The following is a 16,845-nucleotide window of genomic DNA, read 5'->3' as shown; positions in this document are numbered from 1 at the left end:
AGCTCCCATGCTGCCTGAGCATTTTCCTTTCAGCATAAGCTGTTTACTGTTTAGGTAACATGTGGCATGTCACAGCTGCACTGCTTCACCCTCTCCAGCTCAGCCAGCAATTTTCCATGTAGTACTGAGCTTTACACTTCACTGAAATAGTCAGAAAACAGCCAGTATCTTACTGAAGTAAACTATTAGATTTGTCTTCACAGTCCACATTTATAAATCAATTATGCATTTTTCCCATTTTCCTTTTATCTTAATATTCTTAACAATATTAATTAATCAACTTAATAAGCCTGTACTTGCTGTATCTTTTTCCCTTTCCTATTTCTCTGGATGCAGGCACTATGCTGTTAATCTCCAACTATCACTGCACACTTCATCTTCTGTAACTTCTCCCTGCCAAGACTGCATTTATTAAAAATCCTTGTTATTACTCTTTCATGCTGAAGATTTCTCTGTTTGTCCAACTTAAGTCATTGAATGCTATGTTTAGATTTGTCTGCAGGAGTCAGTTCAACCCCCAAGAAAAGCAGGGATTTTCCTGCAAAACAAAAAGCTATTTTTTTTTAAAAAAGAAATAATTACCATCAAAAGACGCTGAAACACAAAAATATCAGCAATTCTGACTTTCCTATGACTCATGGTTCTTGTGCACTTTCAAAGGGTAACAGAAGAAGCTGCTGGTTTGAACAGGACAGGGACCAAGCTAAGATGTGAAAAGAAGAAATTAGTATATTTCCTGCTGCTATCCCTCACCCCATCTTATAGACTCCCCAAAAATAGGGCCAGAAAGGCCTGAAAGACATCACCTATCTCCATCACTAGCCCCAGGCAGCAGTACCACTTCCTCCATCACCTGGGCAATGTCCCTCTGCACTGCCCGTGCAGCCCATCAGCAATGGAGCTGCAGCCCCTCCCTGCCAGCAACCTGTGTTTGTCTTACATGTCTACATTCTCTGAAAGTTTTTTCCAAACGACTAATCTGAATCTCTTATGTTGCAACTGAAGCCACATCCATTCCTTCCCATCATGGACCTGGAGATCAGATTAACTCAGACTCTTTGCTTGGGCTTTCATGTACTTAAAGACTGCTCTGTTCTGTCCTCTAGCGATTTTCTCCTTTAGCTTAAAAAACCCTAGTTCTTTCACTTTCCCCTCCTAGATCATGTTTCTCAGACATATGATCACGCTGGTTGCTCTCCTCCGGACTTTCTGCATTGCTCCTGAAATGTTGTGCTTCAGACTGGACACCACACTCCTCCCTGGGCCATTTGCTGCATCATGCATACAAAACCCACATCGCCATATCTCAGTGTTTAACAACAGCAAAACAGCTCAAGCTTTGCAGCCTGTGGTGGCTTGCATTTGGCTTGTGACCCTCAACACCCCAATCCTTCTCCGATGGACTCATCTGTGGTTTCCCATCCTGTGTTTATGAAGTTGGCTTTTCCTGTTGAGATGCCCTGTTCCTGCTGAACCCCTTCCTATTTATTCAGACCATTTATACAAATGGCCAAGATCATTCTGAGTTTTCATGGTCTTCCTTGTAGTTTCCCAGTGCAAGATGTAGGAGCTGGGCGAGGTCGGCCAGTCTCCAAGGGTATGGAGAGCAAAACCAGCACACTGACTGGGTCCTGCTGCGGCACAGCACTCCTCCAGGTAGTACTTGGATGGTGAAAGGTTGAACATATTTGCCCCTGACTTGAAGAATTGGGATTTTATGCTCTTCCAGTTGAGTAAAAGAAAAAATCAAAAAAGTAAAATGCATTCAAAAGCTTTCTTTAAGAAAAATTATGTTAATAGCTCCAAGTGAACAAAGGGTGGGGGGAGATGGTTTTGCTAGGAAAGTCTGCCTCCAGAGCTCATGAACACAGAAGTGGACCAGAAGGCACCTGCTGAGTTTCTAAGCTTAACCACCTACCACTTTAAGTATCATATTACCTAATTCCCTCCATAAACGGATGAGAAATCCAAACTCTTGAGAGGTTTGGATTTCTTTTTCTTGCTATTCATTTTTCTCTCCATCCTGACTTCCTCTCCTCCCCAGCCTCAACACTCCTGCCCAATTTATACAACTTTATGCTTGTGCTTACACTGACTTTTAGTGTAGCTCACTTCTCCTGGCTGTTTGCTCCAAGCACCCTTTCCCTCTCAACTTTCTGTCGGACAAGGTTAGAAACTAGCTCCTCAACCCCATCTTCTCAGAAACTGGCTTGTACCTGGCACAGCAGAGCAGTTGTCACCAGAAACCTGAGTGAGCAACACTGCAGGCAAGAAGGTGCTCTGCTCACATCTAGCTTTTTCATTTTTAAAGGCTACAAAAGCCTGGGGCACCTGGTGCTGGGTGCAGGCAGGAGCAGAGGACTCCTGGGAAGCCTTGGATCTTACCTGCTCTGGTAGTTACTGCCAACAACAAAATGGGTCTGAAATTGGTTGAAAACTTCTGGAACAGCCTGGTTTTTTTTCTAAAATGCTGGTTTAAACACACAGCACAGCATGGCTGAGGAAGCGGTTGTCACTGCAGCTCCAAGTGCAGGGTTGGGAAAGGGAACTTAATGGCTTCTAAAGACTTCACTTCCCGCACATGGAGGAGCCTGCATTGCTTTCCTGCTCACACAAAGTGAGAAGGGGAGGGCTTTTAAAGAAGAAGTTGTCTTGTATAGAGCCTAAGAAGAAAGAGTGACATTTGTTGTCTTCACTGGCTTTCCTGCGCACCAACAGGCAAGTCCCATTTTTAAGTGAGTAAGGGAGGGAGCACTATATAATTATCTGATAACAAGGATGCTGGGCAGCTGCTAGGCCAGGGATCTCTGTTGGCTTCATGCCTTCTTCACCACAGTGGAGGCAAAGTCCATCTGCCATAAAGAGAGAAGAACCTGCCTGGTATTATAATTCAGCAGCAATTAGATGGGCTGGACCAGGAGGCAACTGCATTTTCACCAGTGACAGAACCAAGGTCACACTCCTGTTGAGTGCATTAAATAGGTGCTAACAAATCCTACTTGCTAGTGCACTAGCTCTTGGATTTAACAGGTATTTTCAAGCTGAGAGTAAAGCGTGTTGATGTTGTTGCTCTTCGGACAGCAACGGCAAAGAATAAGTCATAAATGAAGGTTTGAAATTAAGCATACTGACTGCAGTTGTTTGTGTTTTTCCTGATATTAGCTGGAAGTGGAGCTATTGCAAAAGAAATTCTGTCCTGTGGGAAGATTTCATATTATTTTCAATTTTCTTTTCATCTCAAATCAAGGGGAAACAGAAGGCCTTTCTATGGAAGAGAATGCTCCACAGGCAAAATGTTTGGAAATGTTGAAACACATTGCTTCAGAAAATTTAGCAATGTCAGTAGAGACAGCAAATAACACATGGTATTCCCTCTATGTTATTCATCTGAAAGGGTGAATGCCTTTGTAAAACATAACTAAGGATCCTTAATATGAATTTAAAAGTGAAAAACAGGCAGGAAAAAAACCCACTATCTTCATCCACCTAAGTAAAAATAGCTGCCCTATATTTCCCAGGAGAGAGGAATGACTTTTTGGAGTCTCAGCCTGTGAGGCTCCACAAACTGAGTCATTGATGATGAAGCTGAGACCCCCTTTGGAGCAGCCTGGCACTGTCTGGGCCTCAGCAGACCCAGACCTAGTTCAAAAGCAGCTGCTGGGTACTATTTGTAAGACCCTTCACTGTGCATCAGTTGTCCCATCAGTGAACCAGTAATAAAGGTATCCACTTCCTTACACCTCCACAAAATACAGCCTGAGGAACACCAGCTTAGTCTTGCATTCTGCGCTTTTCACCGTCTCTTGGAAAGCAAAGGATGATGTTGGCAGAGAGCTGGCCAAGAGAAAGCAAATAGGAACACAGAGATGTTAGAAAGCAAGGCTCCAAATACTACAATCTTGCTAAACTCCTAGTTCTGGTTAACACCAAAGACCCAAGCAGGTTATGGCCAGGGGAAGGAGAAAACTGATTTCTAACAAAACGCTGGAGGATGTGGCATTTTCATTTCCAAGATGTTGCTGATATGCTGAAAAAGCCCTTTTCTGCTTATTTAGCACAGCTGGAACTTTGCTAAAATCAAACCTTCCCTGTGAAATATTTTTTGCAAATCAGCACATTCTGCAGCACATTTTTCTTCCCTTGGCAGGGAAGGAGGCGTCAGGAGTTACCACCAGGCTATGATGACACCTCGTAGGAACAGTCAGAAGAAATTCCTGAAATCCTTATTGCTGAAGCTCAGGCTCTGACCGATGCAGCAGAGGGACCGTGTCCACTCACAGCTAACAGCTGCAGGCAATTATCTTCAGGCTGAGATGGGAAAACATGTAACATATTTTATGCAGATGTCAGACTAAGAGAACAAGTAGTAAAAAAGGGAGCGATTGAAGCTGCACTTCTGGGACCAGTTCACAGAACTGTGTAGAAACAGTTTGAGATTCATCCTGTGCAGATCACATTAGAAATTATCTTGATGACAAAGAAAAAAGAAATGAAGCTATTCCATGCGTCTTCCTACTCTTTAGGGTGCAATCAGAGCACATCTTCAGCATTGCTATTAGCATTCCTCCACCAAAGAAATCTCAGCAAAGCATTGAGCTCACATTTTCAAAGATGATGCTGGAAAGCTTCCCAGATTATATATTTTCCTCTTTAATTTATACCTCTGAGGATAATGCTAATCAAGGAGGCAGTGAAAGTGGTGAAACATCCTCGGACCCAGGTTGATTTATTAACAGTGGTTGCATTATTCTCACTTAGAGAATGATGCTACATCCCAAGCTTCCAGAAAAAAAGTCTTGTTTGCTGGTAGGTTATCAAATACAAGCTGACAATGTACTTGCACAGCAGATATGCATAAGTGCATTGCACAGTATGATTCATCTGCAAAACATCTAGCATGCTAGATGCTTGATTTAAAGTAGGTTAGAAGAACGATTCATTAAAAAGCAACAGCAGAGGGAGAGGGGAAAAAAAAGACGCCCAAACTCTGAAATCTCCTACTAGGAATTATATCTTTTCTTCTCACTCTTTGTTCAGCCCTCTCTCCTTTGGATGGCAGAGAGCTGTGCAACTGTGTAAAAATACGTGTAGCTAGATGAATATTACAAATGCCATCTTCTTGGCCTGACAGATCTACCAAATATTCCAGGGATTATACATGGCCTGTTTACCATGTTCAAAGTGAGAGGAGATTGCATATATTTCACACAGCATAAATCCCCAAGCCTGTCTCCTTAGCTCTGACCTAAACTTCTATTACACAGCAACCGAATTATAAAGTCAGAAAGACTTTGAAGAAAAAAAAATCCCAAAATGGCAACTGACTTTTACAATCCACCATAATCTTCCATGGTATTTTTTAGCGTATGAAAAAAAAACACGCAAAAATGTTCGTGACATGGCAATTCTAAAATAGAATAGAGAACTTTGTAAACCAGAATTAGTGCTTTTAAAATGGAAGTTATATGTATTTGGAGTAAATGTCCTACTATAAAACCAAATGTAGACAAAGTACATTTCTAACCACTGCTGTCAGCCAAATCAGGTGAAATGTATGAACTGATTTGGGAGTAATTTGAAAATATATACACTGACTTGTAAGATTTCACTATTTTTTAAAATATTATTTTAAAATATTTGAGCCACGTATCTCCTACAGGAAGTGTTTTTTTTCTCTGATGGCAAGTTTCTCAAAAGATTTAAATTTCAGGAAATTCCATCCTTTATCCTGGCATCTGCAGAGATAGGTATGCATTTTCAGAGGCAGACTTCCTAGTTCACCCATGTAAAAGTAACTCAGTTTTTACGCAGTGACTCCACATCTGTGCATGCGACCAGTTATTTGTTTGCTTGACTTTTCAATCCTGTATGCAATGTGCCCATGTTAAACACACATGAAACTTTTTAAGCTGAGAATTAGATACCACCTACTAAACATCTACTGCAAATTGTTCAACGATGTAACAGTCCTATCTATTGTGCCAGTAACCAAGATGCCACTTACCAGCCATTTTGATATAAGGGTTTCTGCATAGTGAAAGTGATAAACAGAGCTACTGCATAGAGGATCCAAACCCCTATTTTATTTCATAAATAATGTTTTCAGAGGAGGTTGACTCATCTGGGACTTCTGACTCTCACACACCATCTTGGAGCTTCGCCTTTGGGCCGAACAACCTTTCCTACAAACTAATCACAGATTATACAGACAGACTTTCAGGATAACCAGGAGGTTCTGCGAAATCAATTCTGTATTCAGCCATAGTGATACTTTTGCTAGAGCAGTAGAGAAAACAGCAACAACACGACCGCTGCATTATGACTTTTTTAAAGAACTGCAAAAGCTGCAAAAGAGAAGAATCAGCCTCAGCTTTAGGTCAGCTCCACATCAAAGGCAACTGTCTCAATTAAAGTTTAGTGCACAGCAATAGTGCAGTTTAGAGCATCTATTGGGTCAGTGATGTTTACTGAAGATATAAACCTTTGTAATAAAAAGGAAAAAAAAAAACAAAACAGCAAACTGGCAAGCATGGTGCATCCTAAAACAGAGATGAGCACTAACCGGAAGATGAAAAAATGGTGAACGAAATTGTGATACATATTTTTATAACTTCTATAAGGGGTGGGAGAAGGCATTTCCCTTTTTACTACAGTCAGTCTGCAAATAATGTAAGATTACTGTTGGTATCATACAGTTACACTTGCACACAGAGCAGTTAAGCCTTCAGTTCAGCTGAAGTGCACATTTAATTTCCAGTGTATTGCATTGCGCTTCATTGCTGAAGTCAACAGGAATGAAAATATCCTGAAATGCAAAACATTTCCTACGCACATGAGCCTCAAGTGCATCTCTTTTGCCTCTAAATTAAGGACATCAAGGGAAAGACCTAATTAGGTCTTATTGGAATTCAGACCCTCCTGTACAGCAGTAGTCGGTGGAGAGATGGTACCTGTGAAACCTCATTGCACCCTCCCACACTGCACATGGGGATGGTGCTCAGGAGATCAGAGCAGAAATGAAACTGTGCTCCCCAGGGTTGCCTGCTGCGGGTTATCACCTCCCGCCCCGGCCGTGGCCTCAGTGCACACTCCTTGCGCAGGGAGGGGGACACAGCTGACCCAAATACGGGTGAACACTTGCACAGTGGTGGCAGATTTAGAGCAACTTTTAGTCTTTGCTCAGGATCCAGCCCTTTGGCCTGCCGATGAGCTTGGGATTAAAAGCATTTCCCAGCAGAACTGTTCTACTGTCTTTGTGCATGTCAGGACTGACATGGGGTGAGCAACTACCCACCTCCCTGGCGTGCAAACCGCTGTCTTTGGTGGGGGTAGGCATCCTCCCTGCACCAGCCCTGCTACCTCCAAGTTGGGGGGTGAGATTAGGCCTGCAAATGGCAAAATTCTCTTGCTGGTTGCAAGCCATAAATACAGCCTTTTCTCTCCAGCAATTCCTTTACAGGTGCCCCAGAGTGCTTTTGGGAGCAGCGTGTAAGGGCTCAGGCTCAGCAGAAGAAAATCAGTCTGAACTCCAATGGCTTGGGCTGTCTGCAGCCCCGCTCTGCATAGCTGTGCTGCAGAGGATGCCCAGGGTGAGGATTTTTTGGCTGTTTGGTCATACAGCCAGTGACTAGCGCAGCACAGGCAGGGAAAGACTGGGGATGTCCTGCAGATCTATAACTTCTGCATTCATGGCTTTGCAATGTGCGTATGAAGGGTGCTTGGATGGGGCGAGAGACAGCCACCCCGGGCTGTGGTTGGGAGACAAAGCACTGCTGGCACTGTTAGCGAGGGGCTCCTGCTTGGCCCTGTGGCCAGAGGCTGTGCCCTGCGGTCACAGTTCCTCCTCCTCAGCCACGGGGCTCACCGAGGATCTGATACCTGCACAGAAAAAAACCTCAGGGACAAGAGAAGCACAAGATCCCCAGGGGCTGGGAGCAGGAAGGTTTCCAGCCTCACAAGGCTGCCCCATACATTCGCTTTTTACTGGCCACAGTTAACAAGCCCTTCAGTCTCTTTAAAGCTACCAACAGTAAATCAGCTGCAGTTAATAAATTCAGCACTGCTGAAAAATAAGACATAATTCATGTCCTGAATGGCACAGTAGAGCCTAGAGCTGACATAACTCTGTGGATCTGCAGAGTCACCCAGTACAGAAAGCATCCTTCGGAAAGCATCCTCCTGTGCTCCATCTTCACCTGTACCCAAACAAATGCCCTGCTGCAGCACCGCACCGCATCTGGGACAGAGTCACTGCTACACGAAGGAGATGCTGCAGCTGTTAATGGCAACTGTGTCCACATAATCTCTGAAGAAGCAGCTACCCTTTCTGATATGAGATCTCATGATAATTAGAGGCTGTATCAAGGGCAGGTGTCTCATTACAGCAGTGGAAGAAATATTCAAAGAAATCTTTCTGCAGCTGTTATTTAAATAAAAATGGAAAAGCCCACTTTTAAGGAATATTAAAGTATAATGCCAATGCATATAAACCTTAATATTTGAAAGACACAGCTTTATGAATGCTGTAATAATTTCAGACAATTTTAGTCTCAGCTGGACGCACACAATAGATCAAAATAAACAACATTATAATGATTTTCATTCCAAGTTTTCAATGTCTTTAAATATTAATTTTCCCAGTGCTGTAATGAGATAGGTAAGTGCTGGTGCCTCCATTTTACACACAAGTGACCTGAAGCAATCTTGTCTAATGGGTAATAAAGCAAATTTATCAATGATGTATCCTCTACTTCATTTATCCCTAAATTCAGCTAAACACAGTCACCTTTATGCATATGGTTAAGACCATCCTAATTTTTTAAAGCAGTTAAGAATGTGCTTATGTTCCATATAATTAGGATCTTAAATGCCTTATTGAAACAAGAAGGACTTAAATAGGTGATTAAGGTCCCCTCTATTTCAAGTCTTGTCTTGCAGGTGAGTGCCAAAAATCTATTCTCGCCATTGAAGGTATGGGGTTTCTTAGAGGAATAGGCTGACCATAAATCAGATGTGTCTTAAAAAACAAGAATACTAAATGTGGGGTGTGATCCTGAGTGCTGAATCATGCCAAGTTTACAGCATCACATATATTTACTTTCCCTAAATTAGAAAACTAATTACAAATAATGCTTCGTGACTTGAAACATGGTTTGCTATGTGTTGGCCTTTTCTTTTGAAAAAGCAACAAACAACCCAAGAAAAATGAGAACCCCCAGAATTTTGTAAGCAGCCCTGATCTGGCAGTAAGAGAATACAACATGAAAAACAGACACAAGAGCATAAATGCTACATTAAAAATGAAAAAGGCTCAGTCCGTACTTGGCCCATTTTAGAGTTACTGACTACTCAGGAGGGAACATGAGGCAAATTCCTAAGAAGTCACCCATTTAAAACCTCTATTCCCTGTTGATGAAGTGGACCTGCAGCACAATTCCTTGGGTATTTCAGGAACTTTGAGCTAAAACACATGTGCACAAAATAATTAGGTCTTGTGGCCAAATCAGGTCTCAGGGCCTAAAGCAGAGGCAGACACTAGTCCTGAACATCACAGGTCAATTCAGGCCATGCAGTTGGGCTGGAATCCTGTTGTGGGACAGTCTGTGAAAACATGATAAACAGACGTGTGAGATCTGCTCAAACTTCTCCAGGAGGATGGAGCCAGAGGCAGCATCCAGGCGTTTGCTGGGGTCGCCATCCCCAGGCAGACTGAGAGCACATGACTGAGTGTGCATGTACTGCACACTACAGCTTTGGGGGGGGGGGGAAAATAAGGTGCAAGACATGTCATTGAATGGCATCTCCAGAGCTGCATGAAAAAAGGAGGCAGATGTGCCTCCCAGGACCCTTACACCAGTGAGATATAGTGAATCACCCAGCCCAGGGGAGACTTGCTGTTCAGGAAATACTGCAACACACAAAACCCAAAGCTTGCTGCAACTGGGACATACAAAGCCTCTCCCCTCCATGCTCTTCTCCTCCCTCTCAACCTCTCCTCCTCAGTTTGTTGTCCATAAATAAAACATTTCATTACTGAGTGCTAAAGACTAAAATAAGGCAGGTGAGTCACCCTTCCTGGTACTATTCCACTCTTCAATCTGCCTCATCCTCTTCCTCAACCCATTTGCAGCCCTGAAAGCTGTGAAGAAAATTCATCAGCATGGAAGTCAAAGCAGGGATGGAGCTACTTGCATCCCTGTGAGAAACAGGACAAAGACAGCTGCATTTTGATCCATCTAGAGTTGAGAACTACATTGCTGCACAGATTTTAAACCAGGAGATTTATGCACCTCCGATAGCACTTTTCACCCCAGGATGCAGAACACCTGCTGGAGGAGCCCAACAGAAGCCACTGCTCCTACTTTACCCAAGTGGGAATAAAGAATGGTATTTCAATAGGAATCTTTTTTTAGATGACTGATTGTGAGCTGTGATGAAATGGCCACTTGTCAAGCTTCATGAGAATTACAGGAACAGAAGGACCCAAGAAGATACTCGCTGTGTTTCTGCCCCTCTTTGCAAAATCTGCTTGCGCTCACAAAACTCCAGGGAATGGAGAGAGCCTCCACCAAATGATCATCACTTTCACTCACACTAAAGTATGAGTGTGTCAAAGGTTTTGAGGGACTAATCCAGGGAGCAGAGAAAAAATGAATTCAATTCTCTAAACTAAGAAGGACTAAAATGTCAATAACAGAATTGGCATGAATATATACTCTTCCAAAGTGAGACTAAATCTGGCCTTAGTTGGCAAAATTTGAGCAAGACTGCTTGGCAGTTAAGGATGTATTTCCAAACAGCTGCTTAGGCTCCCGTGTGGCATATGCTTAGGTCAGTGAATCTACCCTATCCAGACTCTCTACAGCAACCTGAAAAAACAGGTTTTGGATCTTGGCCTTTACAGTGCACATGGCCTTGAGTAGCACATTGCCATGGATGCTTAGGGAGAGGAAGCTCTTGCTAAAGCAATACTTGGAATGGGGTGGGAAGGCCCCAAAGAGCAGCTGAGCCAGTTGCCTTGTGGAACCTGCTGCATTTGGTTGTGCTCTGACATCCTGTCAGTCCCAAACCCAAGCAGTGCAGATGTTCATGTTCATATCCACTTCTCTCCACCCAGGTGCGCCACAGAGCTCTCAGGCTGCATGAAAACCATCAGAAACCTCTTTCATGTTGAGGTGTAAAGCTGCCAGTAACTCACCCTCTCCAGTAACTGAAGGGAAACAATAAACTAGGATTTACAGGTGAAGTGTTATTAGTACAAACATAGGCTTATTCTCGGAGCACCTCTCTGCAGTCCCTTTGTGACAGGAGTTTGGTGGGTTAGTTCATGGTGAGAGCATGTGGATTGCACATGTTTTCAAATTTGTCCTCTACAAATCCTGTGAATTAGAAAGGTGTTTTTTTTAAATGCCTTTGCTAAAAGCACTGAGCCTAGAGAGTTTGTCCTCATCATTGAGCAGCAGGAGCCAGGACCACTCACAGTCTTGTGTGTTTACACCCATTTACACCCATTAAAGCATGAAACGCTCCTGGAATTTGGTATCTCACTGTTACTCAGCAGGCAGAGGCTGTTCCTCAACTCATCCAAGCAGCTTCTAGTCCCTCCTTCCCATCTCTCCTCACTGGCACATGCCACATGGGTGCCATTCAGTCCCATAATCATACGACTTTTGTGCCACTGAGGCATCCCAGGGGATCCCAACCAGCCCCTGGCTGCTGTTCCAGAAGGGTTCCCATAAGCTATATTTGCCATCCCATTGTGTCTCCACAGATGTCCCAGTTATTAATGCCACCTCCTGTGGCACTGGCCATCTCTCCTTTGGGCAGCTGGACCCTACCTGTGCCCTGTCTTTGGAGGCAGCTGGAAATAGGCCAGGATTACCAGGGATGTCCTGACTGCTGTGACCAGTCTGAAGGCAAAGAGCATCCTGGCAAGTATCAGCAGGCAGGGCTCACTGGCAGCTCTCTCAATCCCTACATCTCAATCCCTACATGGGACGTAAGGGCATACCACTGCTGCTTGTAAATCCCCCTACAGATACGCACCAGTGAACAAGGCTGTAAACAGCTTCCCAGATCCTGACACAGGAATCACCATTTGTATGAGTTCCTGCTCCTTTTCCCCTTTTTTCCCCTAAGCACACCTGCACCGTGGAGGTACAGTCCATTCTTACATTTTTCTGTTTCTCTGAAGGAAACCATATGTATTTATCCTGGGGAATGCCTGGTAGCCTGTGTAATATTTTTGGAAATAATTATTTTCAAGGGATTTTAATCACTGTTGATGTATAAAAATAAATAACAGAATCTGTGACCAGATGGTGTGTTGGGTGACATGGGGCTCTCTTCACCAACATGCAACTGCTCACCAGCCTTTCAGGACAGCCTCAGTCTCCAGTCCTTGCAAGAGCTGCCTGCAATTTCCTCTTAACCTGAACCAAATTCATGTTTGGGGAGGAGAGAAACTGTCCATTTGAGGAAGAATTTTCAGGGGCCAAGTATAAAAGCAAGAGAAACTGCTTCGTTCTGTGCCCAGAAGCTACTGGAGTCAATCTTCATTGTAGCTCTGCAGGAGGAGAATGTGGGATCTGCAGCTCCTTATTGCCCTGAATTTGCTTGAAAAATCTCTGAGCTTTCCACTCCTCGTGAGAATTTTTTTCTGCAGTCCCAATCATTGCCGATTTTGGTTGGTCCAAAGAATGGGGAGTGAAATCCATTGCTTTTCATCATTCAGAAACCACTCACAAGGTTTTGACACAAAGCCAGTTTGGCTCAAAGCCGGGCCCAGGGCCAGCCTGAAAATATTCCTGAACCTTTCAACAATCCCTGGCTGGTTTTCAAACTTAAAACAAAAGCTGAGATCAGGGAAAGTTTGCAAATGTTTAGGTTGTATAAGAAAACTTTTGTACAACTTGTGATAAATTCTCACCATTTATTTTCAGTTATTTTCATGCTGGGAGAATCTCTCAGTCTCCAAACCCTGATCTTGCCTCAAATAGCGTAACCATGTTTTTCACCAAAAAAACAAAACCGGTGAGCACCTCAGAAAGATATGGCATGTGTTGGGAAACTACCTGGAAAACATACTGTCCAGTTCACTCTTATTTGGATGCATTGCTCTTTGTCTAAAGTGTCCCCAGGTGCCCCATTGTACCGGGATTGTTCTAAGTTTGCTGCAGTTTATGGCAATGTTGTAAGTTGCTGGAGCCAGGTATCTCCTGCTGGATCCATTCCTACAGCTCAGAAACACACAGGAATCCCCCTCTGAGTGGGAGAATTAAAGTTTTCTGAAATACTTGGCAGTTTTAGATATTCAGCAATATGACAGACCTCTTATTCAGCAATTTAAGAATATTTAGTCACACAGAGAGAACAGGGAAATCATTTACTTCCCCCAGTGAAGGGAGCAGGAGCTGGAAATGTCTAGGTAATGTGGAACAGAAATATAGGTGCTGCAGCCACAAACAGAAAAGGAGACTGCATGCGCAGGACTGCACTGGTTGGGATGCTGTTCTGTCTGACATAGTCCGATAGACACACAACTACGTAACAGTTACTTTATTAAATAGGGAGAATAAAATGGGAAATGTTTTAAACACCTAACTACTCATGATGCTGCTAATTTGACAGTCTCTCAATCCACAGCTAGCAAACACCAAAAAAGGTCTGTATTGCTCACTTTATCTCCACCTTGCCACAGTCTGACACAAGCAAACACATCTAAAGCCCCTTTGCAGAGAATTCCAAAGGCCAAAATTTTTTTCCCCTCTTTTCTTTCTTTCTTTCTTTTCTTTTTCTTTTCTTTCTTTTATTTCCTTTTTTATCTTCCTTTTCTTTCTTTCCTTCTTTCCCCTTTCCCCCATTCTTTCCCCTTTCCCTCTTTCTTTCTTTTTCTTTCTTTCTTTCTTTCTTTCTTTCTTTCTTTCTTTCTTTCTTTCTTTCTTTCTTTCTTTGTTTCTTTCTTTCTTTTTTCTTTCTTTCCTTCCTTCTTTCCTTCTTTCCTGCATTCTGCAAGCCTGAATCAACAGATCAGGTTAAACCCAAAGAAACTGTCATTACATGTAAGCAGTATCGCAGCCACTGAACTTAATGGGGATTTAAACAATTTAAGAGACCACCCTTCTTTGTTCTGTACACTAAGATTCAGCATGGCCATATTTTTATCCATCAGTGAACAACAAAATCCCACAAGATCCTTTCCCCCTTCTTCATGTCATTGTACTGTTGTGGCAACCCTACCTGGAGACCCCAATACCGCCCCTCTTCACACACACACCCCCTGCCCCTAGAAGAGCCTTACATTACAAGCCATCTGCCTCTCTCTCCAGTAAAAAGTCACGTATCATAACCTACCACTCAGATCAGCGAATGAGCAGCACATCAGCAGATTAGCTGCCTGCCCAAAGCTACAAAACAGCAAAACATTTCCCACATCAGCCGATGGGCGTTAGATCCCATTTACTACTGAACTCAGTAGCATTAAGCAGACAGAAAAGCACCAGGGAAACATCCATATTGAGAGCACACACATTCACAGATGCACACTCAGACCCTGAAAAAACCATACAGATGGGTATCTGGAATAATACACGTAGTCACGCAGACTGTTGTTTCTGACCAGCTACTCTTTGTGCTGATTGACTGGAGGGGATTAGAAAGGACTCAGCCCAAAAACGCAGTTCCTAATGCTCCTGCAGCTATTGCATAACAGAGACCAATTCCCATCCCAAGCCCTGACCCTCAACTTACTCAAGACAAGTTTAATGCTGTCAGGCTGTATAATGGAAACATCTACTTCCCAGTGAAGAGGAATCTAGATGGGATCCACCAGCTTCCCCTGGGGTGGATTATTTGGTTATTTGGGTTCTCTGATGGGTAGCAATGGGAAAGAAAGTAAAGAAGTGTCACAAAGAAGGAAAAAGAGTCATTTTTCTCCATATACTTCTATCAGGAGCTACTGGAAGCTGAAGCCTTCTGGGGTTCATTAATAGATATGCACCTGCTATTAATACACCCACTAAAGAAAGGAACCCTAAACCGAGGGAAATCAAATACATCCCAAAAGTAAACTGAAAATCAATGAACCTGCACACCCTAGAAAACAAAGTGCACCTTGTCAAATACACCTAAAAAAGTAAAAGGAGGAAAACGCAGCAACCAAAAAGTCCACGACCAAATGGATGTGTCTCAAAAGCATGCAGAAAATAAACAAACACTTCAGAATTGGCACTCCATTAAAAACTACATGTTGAAATAACATAAGGGGCCATGCAGGAATTCCAGGTGCACAGTAACTCCTCCGAGATCTGTCACTCCAGATGTGTACAGGTGTATGACAAATGAGGATGGGGCCCCATCGTCAGGTGAAATGACATGTCCTCCAACATGTGACTGAAATCTGCATGTCCTGTGCCTAGCAAACTGCAAAGAGCTTCAGGGAACTTGGCAGGGTTCTGCGTCCCCCCTCCCCCACATCAGCAAAAATTATTATTTGCGAAGGCCGCAATTGCTCGTTATTTTCTGTTTTCCTACATGCACTCACTAACTCATTAGTAATGTTTCCAAGCAGCCAGGCTGGAAGAAGAACTGGGGAAGGGACGGGAACAAGACAAACAGGAGATGCTGCTGCCAGGGCCCCTTTGTTGAGCATCCCTGGGTACCCCTTGCCTTTTACCTGGGGATGCAGTCGCCATGGCAACGGGCGGGTGTTCCCTGGCGGAGCCGAAAACCAGCTGTTCCCGCTGCTGAGCCCCATCTCCATCCCGCAGCGGAGCCCCAGCTGCATACTGGTCCGCCCCGTCCGCAGCCCAGTGCACCCCAGTGCCCGCCAGCAGCAGGTCCTGGGGGTCCGGCGGGGCTGACATGCTGCCTGCAAGGCGGCCGCTGGTCTACGGCTCTCAGGCTGCAGCGGGAGCCACCGAAAAAGCTGCGGTGGCCACCGAGGGCTGGATGGTGCTGCGGCCGCGCTGGAGTCTGGCCGGCTGCGGGGACTCGGAGCCGCTGCTGCTGCTGTATCTCCACTAGCGCTTATTACGCAGGTGAAAATGGCTTGTTAGTTGGAGCCTTCCAGCCCTTGCGTCACCCTGTGGCTGGCATATCACAGGGCAGGAATCTGCCAGCCTGGCTGCTGCTCTCCTCCGTTTAACTGCTTCAGCAGGGTAGGCATCGGCTTGTGTGTAAAAGGGAAGAAATGCCCCCTTGCAGGCAGGCACACGCCTCCCTCTCCTCTCCTGCGGTTTCCCCCGCAGCGCGCATCCCCCTCACTGGCATCCCCTCCTCTCCCGAGCATCCCTCAGAGCCCCGCAGCCAGGCACCGCATCGCGCCCGCCGCGGGCATATGCTGGTTCCTCCTTCACCTCCAGCCTTGGCGCAGAGGGGGCAGCCAGCCCACGGCAACGCGCATCCCAAAAGCTCCCCATGCCCCCCTCTCTCCGTCAGCCCCCCCAACCTAGTGGAAGAAGCCGCACTCTGCTCCCGAGCACCTGCGTTTGTTTACCCAGTTGGTTCCTGTCTGTTTGCAGCCACACCAGGGAGATGATCACAGCTTATTGCATAGAAATGACATTCGTCAAAATAAACTCATGGCAGGTGTCTGTTTGCCTTGGTTTTTTTCTTTCCTTTTTTTTTTTTTTTGGTGTGGCATTTTATTTGCTTGCTTATTGTCTCATAGAAGTAAAGGCTGCCTACGGAGGCAATGTGAACTCTTAGAGATCCTTGGTTTTAGTGAGAGCAGCAGTGGCGTGAGTTAGAGGAAAAGTGAAAATACAGGGCAGGATCTGTGACACTTCGGTACTGGGAACCATTGTCCTTGCCATCCTTTTACAGAGGAGGAAGCAGTGTCAGGTA

The 16,845-nt window shown here is 44.5% G+C and overlaps 1 protein-coding gene across 1 annotated transcript in view; it reads right to left on the bottom strand.

Annotated features, from left to right (window-relative positions):
- RTN1 (reticulon 1) overlaps positions 1-16,230 on the bottom strand; it is a 118,638-nt gene extending 102,408 nt beyond the window's left edge. Inside the window, exon 1 of the mRNA XM_026850119.1 lies at positions 15,674-16,230. Within this exon, the coding sequence (XP_026705920.1) occupies positions 15,674-15,863 (190 nt within the window). The 5' untranslated portion in view covers positions 15,864-16,230. The remainder of the gene's footprint in view (positions 1-15,673) is intronic.
- Between the last annotated feature and the right edge of the window lie 615 nt (positions 16,231-16,845).

Source organism: Athene cunicularia (assembly GCF_003259725.1).
Source record: "Athene cunicularia isolate RWA chromosome 5 unlocalized genomic scaffold, athCun1 chr5_part1, whole genome shotgun sequence".
Taxonomy (NCBI): domain Eukaryota; kingdom Metazoa; phylum Chordata; class Aves; order Strigiformes; family Strigidae; genus Athene; species Athene cunicularia.
This window is presented reverse-complemented; position numbering and strand designations above follow the sequence as displayed.